The 9,008-nt window shown below is 41.5% G+C and overlaps 1 protein-coding gene across 2 annotated transcripts; it reads right to left on the bottom strand.

Annotated features, from left to right (window-relative positions):
* Positions 1 to 4,056, bottom strand: LOC117791876 (M-phase inducer phosphatase). Of its 2 annotated transcripts, none has more exons than XM_034631789.1 (2): positions 3,321 to 4,056; positions 1 to 2,209 (listed from the first exon to the last, which is right to left on the bottom strand). In XM_034631789.1, exons 1-2 carry the CDS (start codon positions 3,374 to 3,376, stop codon positions 739 to 741), a joined length of 1,527 nt encoding a protein of 508 aa, XP_034487680.1. In that variant the 5' UTR covers positions 3,377 to 4,056; the 3' UTR covers positions 1 to 738. The 2 variants fall into 2 exon arrangements, with proteins under 2 accessions (XP_034487680.1, XP_034487679.1); XM_034631788.1 differs by having other exon boundaries at positions 1 to 2,212; positions 3,321 to 4,055.
* Positions 4,057 to 9,008: the final 4,952 nt, after the last annotated feature.

Below are 9,008 nucleotides of genomic sequence, written 5' to 3'. Positions count from 1 at the left end.
TTTCAGTTCAGTGTTGTCATTTATATTTAAAATTTACGCCTTTGTTCAATAATATTGCCTTTTTTGATGCAAAAATAAGCTTTGCTTAAAATAATCATTATATAATAAACTTGTTTTTTACTTTCTTGGGGGAGTTGAGGGGTGGGACTACTGTGGTTTAATTACATAAAAATAAACAAATAATAAGCGTAAATTGTACCTATCAGAAGTTTTCAACTTTCAACTCTTATAAATCTAAAGTTATCATTAAAATGTGTGTGTTTTTGTATGTGTATGATGATTGTGCGATTTGGGTTTTTTTTTTTTTTTTTAGTTTTAGCCATTTGTTTTTCTGCTTATCAACTATGTAATGTATGTTGGGACTGTAATCGGAGGGCTTAAAATTTTATGACATTAACTTTTTGTTTAGATTATAATGCACATTTTTGTTACGTTAAAATTCGACCTAAATCTCTAAATAAATTGAACTAAATCAAAAATTTCATAAAAACAATAATAAATTGAACCAAATAACTAATAAAAATACATCAAATTGTTCTTGTTCGGCAAATGTACAATTGTCTGTGTGTTTTGTCTGAGTGTATGATTTGGGTGTGCTTAAAATTAGGGCTTAAATGTTATTAAATTAACAAACGAAAATCAACAAAATCAACTTAAAATGTTTAAATGAAATAAATATGCCTTGTTTTGTTATTTACAAATGTGTCGAGAGTTGCCACCCAATTAAAATATTTACATTTACAGCATCAGTCGGGAGCGTGATTTCTTGAATCGACCCGTGGTGCCGCCGAGACCATCGCCGTTCCATGACTTGGATTTGGCACGGAAATGGCGATACGCCTCATTGTAGGCTGGCTCCAACATTGGCCGATATGCGCTCGGCAGACACATCTCGGATTGTGTCTCATAGAACTCTTTGTAGCCATTGTGCAGTAGATAGATTTCGGGATAGTGCAGGGCCGGATACGCATTTGTGTTGCGCTCACGGTCCAGATTGCGTAGAAATCGTGACATTTTGGGGCCACGCTCCGAGGAGAATTCACAGTGAAAGATGATAATGTTGCGCTTGTTGCCGGCATCGGCGTTTTGCTGCTGCTGCAGCTCAGTCTGCTGCGCGGTTAGGAATTCCTCGAGTATCTGTTCGTGTGTATACAGATTCTTGGCACCCTGTATGTGTCCGCCCTCGAACTCGTACGGATAGCGGCAATCGATGATACGATAGCTGGCCACCTGCTGATCGAATTCACCTTTCAGCAGACGTGCCACTGTATCACTGGAGATTGACTTGAGATCCCTGTGGCGTCCCTCCATCAAAGGCAGGGCATAAGTCTTGCTAAAGTCACCAATCAGCTCCGGTTCGCTGCGATTCTCGGAGCGTGCCAATGCGGACATGATCTCTGCATCATTCAGTGACATGCATTTGCGCAATGGTGGTGCATGGGAAATGGTGGGGCTACTGGTGGATGCGGATGTGGATGTGGGTGCAGGTGTGGGTGTTGGGCAATTCTCTTTTTCAACGCAACGGTGTCGCTTGCTCTGGATGGGCGAGCAGCTGGCCGATGCGGGTGGTTCAGGACGCTTGAAGCAGTCCCGTGCAGTCTCTGGCGTCTTTGGTTGTTGTTGTTGTTGTGGTGATTGTACAAGCTGATTGCTATTTGTCTCTGTCATACTCAGGCAGCGTCGCACCGACGGACGCCGCATCATCATGGTCAGGGAAACCGGCGACTTGGGTGTCACCTTTATTTGGCCACTGATCAGCGAGTTGAGGCCGCTGGGAAAGGCGAATTCAGACTGCTGCTGCTGCTGCTGGATGCCGGCGAACGACTCCATTTCAAACAGCTCCATGTACTCATCATCCATGGAGGACTCCATGGAGCCAGTCGACGACAGGCTGTTGAAGACCCGAAAGCTGCGCGCTGGCGTCGCTGTTGCCGTCGTTGTCGTTGTTGTTGCTGTTGTTGTCGACGGCAGCATTTTGGTCTGGCGCACAATGTGGAAACGCTGCGGTGAACCCTCCGGCGAGAGGAGACCGAGCAGTTCCGGACTGACGGCACGTTGTTGAGGTAGTGCCAGTGCATCGTCATCATAGAAGGAAAGCTCCTCGTCCATGGCATCCATGGCCATGACGTCATTGCTGTTGTTGTTGTTGCACGCCAAGGAGCGACGAACGCTGCGGTTAGCGCTGTTTTTGTTGTTGCTGTTGGCATTGCTGCTGTAGAGAGAGAGAGAGAGGGAAAGAGAGTGGATTAGTCAACTGAACTTCTTGTCTCTTGCTGCTGGTTGCTGCCTAAACTGAGGAGAGCGGGTCATTAAACCCGCAGCTAAAAATACATATATGTATTTATTCCTATATGCGGTGGTGGCGACGGCGGCGCTGGTGGTGTAAAAGGCAACAACAACAACAATAACAAGCAGCAACAACAAGGGTTGATCAGCACTCAATTGTTATTGTTGTTGTTGTTGTTATCCCTCTTGTAAATTGGGAATTTGAAATTAGAATTGAAAAAAAAAAATAACTTCTTCCCATCTCCCCATTTGCCTATATTGCCGTTTTGCGGTACTTTAAGCGGAATTCCCCTTTCTGCACGTTCTGCTCGAGCTATTTTCATTTTCATTGCATCTGCACTTTGTCCACTTTTGGGTCACGCAAGGCAGCGAGAAGACGCCAACGACAACGTCAGCAGCGACTGCGACAGCGACGTCATCAGAATCGCAAAGAACAACAACAACAACAAAACAAAAAGTGACTGACTGACTGCGGGCTGTGTTTTTGTATTCCTGTTATTTTGTTGGAGCTTCGCGGAAGCCGGTTTAATGAATGAAAATCCAAAAACAACAATAACAACAACAACAACAGCTGAGCGCCACAAAGCCGACATTAAAAAACGTGTGGTTCGCTCGTGTGGAGCGTGCAAAAAACATATAACGAAAAAAAAACTCTTACTTTTGTTCAACACTAAAGCAAGCAGCGCAGTCGACGTTGTGCGGCTTCTTTGCTTGTTCCGTTGTTCACAGTTGTTGTTGTTGCTTTTGTTATTGCCTTTGTTGTTGCTGTTCAAGTTCAAGCGCCGACTCTTTTTGAACTAACTTTACTTGCACTTTTATTTCATTATTATTCTGCCGCTGATTTATTCATATTTGTTTTATCAAACTATTTATCTAGCTTTGTATTTTCTGCACATACAGTGGCTTACAGCATATTTGTCACAATGGATTTTGAATTATCAATTTAATTAAATTTAATATGCAAGACTAGTAGGTCAAATGAGCTGGAAGCCACTGTAATTCTGTCTTCTTTCTCTTATCTTCTTGATAATTACCTGATATTGCAATCCATGGTGCAGTTGTTCTCTTCGGCAATTGTTTCCCACAGCATTTTGTTGTTGCTTTTATTGCTTTTTGCTACTTTTGCTATTTTGAAGATATGTATTTCCACTGAATGTTTTGCTTTGGAAAATTGCTATAACACAATTTTCGCACTATTTTGATGACACACGCACATTTACAATTGATTTTAGTTCGTATTTGAGTTCGATTTTAGTTCGATTTTAGCAGCTTTTTGTTGTGTGTAGTCCTTTGTGTAGTTTGTTGCTGCATTTGTTGTTGATTTTTCGTTGTGGTTTATTTGTAAAATACTTATATGTTGTTAATAACTAATATTGCATATTTATTTTGAGAGTTGTTGCATTAGTTTGTCCGTTTTAACATTGTTGTTGCATTTACTTTGTGAGTTCTTTGTGTGCTGCGTTTTTATTACTTTATCCAATCGTTTCAACACAGTCACACACACAAAAATACTGCACTACCGTACGAAGGCAGCTCGAGGCGCAGATGTTGACACGACGACGAACAGAAAACAAATGTAGTTCTCGATCCGAGCGCAGCTGGTTTTAAAGAGCAGCTCGGCTGCAACCCCCGCTGCCGACGCGTCGGCTCTGCTGTCGACGTCGCGTTGCGTCGCTGCTCTTTTGTGCGAGTAGTACAACGTATAACGGAGCGACGGCAGGAGCCGAAGCAGGAGCAAAGAAAGGAGCGAGAGCAGGAGCGGGAGCTACATATTCTATGTATTGTACAATTTTCCATTTCCCATATCCCTATCCCAATAGCATGGAAAAGTGGAAAAGAATAAGTCGGTAAATGGAAATCGAAATCTATGCAGTTGGAGCGTTCGAGACCAGTGCCAGAGCAACAGGTAGCTCTGCAAATTCCCCTACACGATGCGAGACCAAGAGCACGATTGAAGCACAAATTTTGGCGCGCGAGCTTTTATAGCGAGAAGCGCGTCGTTGTCGATGCTGAGCGCCAAAAACGATAGCCGAGTGGGCCCCGATTGGGGCCGAGTGCGCGACTTGTGGAGCCGAAGCACGAAACAAGCAAAAACACATGTGATTTACGTTGCAACAGAATGGCTGGGACAGAGCCTGAAGAAGGAGACGGAGACAAAACCGCCTCAGCCTTCGTCTTCGGGCATCGTGCAAATCTTTAAGTAGAATTCAAGACGTAGACGGCGATGGCATGGACATTGGCATCGGCATCGGTTGTGCGGCATCGATTGTGTCGTTCGCAGGTAATAATGTGAGATCCACGCATTCCGCGACGCCTACCCGCCCCTTCGGCCCCCCCCTGTACAAACGTGCAGAGCATCAGCAGGTAGTCGTAGTGCCAGGTCGCAGCCATATGATCGATACTGCTCCGGGGGAGGTGGAGTGGGGCGTGTCTCTTTTGTGTTTTGCAGACGTAGACGCCAATGTCGTTAAATGAGCAGCGCTCCATGTCTGCTCATTTGTGTGAGAGTGTGTGTGTCAGAGTGTGTATGTGTGTGTGAATGTGTGTGGGCAGTCGCGGCAAAGTTAAAGCAAAAATCGCGTTACATATGTACGTATGTATGTGCATACATATAAATACGTATGTAAGCAGTGTGCAGACCCTGCGGGAGTCGTGTCCATGTTTAGCAGGGGGAGCAGCGGGGGCACCCATGGTTACCACAGTGCCAGGCAAGTGCTGTTGTTGTATGCCTGTAAAGAGTTTGTGGATGCAGCAACAGGCAAATCCATGAGCTGGAATAGTGTTCAAGAACGGGGAGCAATCGACGAAACATCATTTACCCATACACAGTTGCTCAAGTAATTGTGTTGACAAAATATTTAATTATATTATCATTTTATTAAAATTTAAGACAGATTTTATTTAATTAAAGCACTTTGTGGTAATAAGCAAGTAGAAAGCAAAAATTTATTTTAAGAAATAAACAAAAACATAATTATTTAATTGTCAACATAGTTACTTAACATACTTTATTTACGTATAATACATGTAAATATATACATACATGCCTACATACATATATGAATACATACAAACGCAAATAGCGGGGAAATCATATGGTAAAGCAAATGATTTTTACCAGAGTTGTCAGCCTCTGCCAAATGCTCTCAAAGCTAAATGAGCTACGGTTTCATTCTCTTGAATTGGTTTTGTACTTTTGTGCTGCTGCAGGAAGAGGATCATCTTTTGGAAAGAATAAACAACAACTAAAAAGGACGCAGAAATCATAAAGTGGTTTTGAGCAAGTTAAAAAAAAAGACAAGCGGGGAATCAAAAAAGCTAAAATCTCATTCATAGTGAGGCACAGTGGGCCTAACACATCTTGTTTGCCGGTGAAATGCTAACCGTATGTAAACATATTAGAAAGAATATTCTTATAAAATCTTATTAACGTGTGCTTTTATTTCTTAGCAAATACTTTGTCAATAATCATTTGGTCATAAATTGTCCTCAGTTCAGTTTTAATTAAAATTGAAATGCGATTGATCGTTTACCACGGTGCGGCGACACAGCAGAAGAAGGAGCGCAAAAAGGGCAAACTGAGAAATCAAAAATGTATGCAAAAACACACACGCACACACACACGCTCACTTCTGAGAGGAGCGAATTTGATTGCGAGCAAAGAATAGGCTGCACACTAATACAAGCATAGACTACGAAATTGCAGCAACAACGTGATTGAGAATGGGACACAACAATAGCAGCAGCGGGAGCAGAAAGCGCAAATAAACTTAAAAAAAAAAGGAATGAACGTGAAGAACTAAATTGTAAATCGAAATTCCAAGAAGTGAGGTCTGAGATTCGGTTTTTAAGCGCCTGACGTCGGCAGCGACATACAAAAACAACAACAAAAAAGTGTGCAAAAAATTGTATAAAAAGCGTTTGAGATACTTTTACGCGCGCGCGCGAAAGCCAATAGGCAAGGGGCGTAGCGGGCTGAGGTAATGTCGGTTTGTCTGCATCTGTGTGTGCGTGTGTGGCACTTAGGGCGGTGCTGGGCAAGATGTGCATACAAAGGTATCGCATAGCGACGAAGTCGGAGGAGACGAGACGTGCAATTAGTGTGCAATGAAACACAGATACAACAGTATGACGGATAGCTAAGTTATGAGCATTTAATACATTTGCATATAGCCAGAACATATGCATGTATATATGTAGTACATATACAGTAAGTCAAGTAAGTGCTTTGACAAAATCTAAATTTTTGGAATTTTTCTTGAAAAACTATTTATATTTTGTATGTCCAAATGTTTGATTCCTTTTGTTATTATTCCTGTCCATGGTTCCTTGTACAATTTAAAGAAAAAAAATAATTTTGATTGAATTAAACTATTTTTAAAAATAAAAAAGAAATATGCAAATTTATTTTAATCATAAGACTTTTTGGTCTAAGTGTAAATCAAAGCGAATGACGCCCCCATGGGAAGCCAGAGCAATCGAAATTTGAATTGGAGATTGACAAAGGTGTTGACAGGCCTGGAATTGAAGGTATTTGAACTTGGGTCCGAATTTAGGCCGACCGGACTCCACATAACAAACTCAAAGAGGGGAAATTGTAGAACGTACATATGTACAAATTTATATACCAAAAAAAGAACGTGGAATAGACAAATACTGATCAGAAAGAATGCCCACACACACACATACACGCGCGCAGGACAAACAGTTAGAAAAGGATGGGAATGCCTGGCAGCGGGGAATGACCCTCGGTCCCGTTTTAGTTCTCGCACACAATCCTGTTCCTTACTGCCTGCTTGCCTGCTCTCGTCCATACATACATATGTTCAATCAGCTGATCGAAGGGGCCGAAGGACATGCACATAGCAGAGAACGAATTAGTCCTGCTGTTCTGTGGTATGTGTGTGTCACGAGCAGAGAGGAACAGGCGACGGGAATGGGAACGAGGATAACGCGCGCGCAAATTCCTCAACACGAGTCCAACAGCAGCACGTCTGTGTGAGTGCGTGCGTGTGTGTGTGCTCGTGTGTGTTAAGACGAAGCAGGGGGGAAAGAAGTCGTAGCGGGCGCTGAGATTTCTTGCAGTCGAAGATGTGCATTGAGAAGGCAGCGCTGCGCTGAGAGTCAAAGCCAGAGCCAGAGCGAAGAAGTAGGTGAAGAGCATGGGCTCGGAATGAGTGTGCAAAGAGGAATTGCGTTTAGGTTTTTGCGCCAAAATCACTGTCGTTGTATATGTAAGTCAGTGTGAGCGCATGCATGTGTATGTATGTGAGTGTGTGTGCAGGATTCGTCTGGAGGCAGCGGTTATATACAATGTACAAATATACATACATTTGTATGTGAGCCTGTTTATCTTCCACCTCGTTGTTGTTGGTTCTGTGATTTCTTGCAGTCTTTGTCGCTCCTCTGATTATGTGTATTGTTGTTGTTATTTAATTTTTTATTTTTTTAATATTGTTGTTGCTCGCCGTTTGTCTTTTTGCCTTTGCTTTGGCCAACACAGTGTTTTGTTGTTGCTATTTTGTTTCCTTGGCAGTATCTTACTCTGCTCCTTGTTCTTCTTGCTTGCCCACAAACGGATTGTGAGAAATATTTTTGTTACTTGACTTTCCGCTGTGCTGTGCGTGCTCATTCCTCAATCCTCGTTCCTCACTCCTCACTCCTCAGTTCTGTTCAATGGTCACCGATCCCACAGTCACAAATTCTGTCGGTCCCACCGCTGCCCACTTTTATGATTGTGCCCAGCTCCACATTCACATCCACACTAATTGATTCTCTGCATAAATTTTATTTAAAGCTTTAATAAATGTCAAAATAAGCAATTCATTTCGATGTTAGAGAACGCATTCATTCACATACACACACATTCACCAAATGAAGCTTTCTCCCCAGCAATCAATTGCCGGGTTCAGAGTTTAAATGTGCTTCAGAAAAAAAGCGCCCCAATGGCAGCAATTGGACACAGAACTCACAGATCTTGAGTCACGTGGCATAGGCTGCATATTCATTGTGGGAGGTGGAATTGCCCGTATGGTGAAGGGATTTTATTTGATTTTAAATACGCTCCTTCTTGATTGATTTCCATGTGAATTTTAAGAAATAATAAACTGTTGATAGTTTAATTAGTGACGGATTTGTTAAAAATCGATACTTCGATACTATTGACAGATACTTTAAAGTATTGGGTGCCAGCACTGTTGCCAATTTTGCTACACCAAATCAATTTTGAAACATTTTAAAATAATAAGGTGTCGTTTTATAATAATCATGACATCGAATAAATATATAGACCCAGAAGAATAAATTTTTTTTAACGAATTTAATAATAATTTTAGTGCAGAATGAATATAGAAACCGTGATTAAAATGACATTCCGCTTGAAAATCGGTAAAGTTTTGCCAAAGTTATGACAGTTCGAAGTTGCTCAAGCCTCTGATCTAGCAACTTTACAAGTCAAAATATTTCTTAATTTTGACATGAATTTTTACAGGAAAATGAAAGGCCTCAGAATCAAGTTTAAAGTGTCGTTTTATACTAATTACGATATGAGGAGTTGATTAAAAATAAAAACTTAAGATATAAAATTTTGAATTTTCAAATTTTCAAAGGGGGGACCCTTACCATTAACGTGGAACCATGGTCGAAAAATAATAATATTTTGTAAAATCAAAAAAATTAAATGTATTACCAATATGTTTTTGTTCGTAATATCTTAAGTTATC

Source organism: Drosophila innubila (genome assembly GCF_004354385.1).
Source record: "Drosophila innubila isolate TH190305 chromosome 3R unlocalized genomic scaffold, UK_Dinn_1.0 2_E_3R, whole genome shotgun sequence".
Lineage (NCBI taxonomy): Eukaryota > Metazoa > Arthropoda > Insecta > Diptera > Drosophilidae > Drosophila > Drosophila innubila.
The sequence above is the reverse complement of the archived record's forward strand: the minus strand, read 5'-3'. Positions and strand labels throughout refer to the sequence as shown.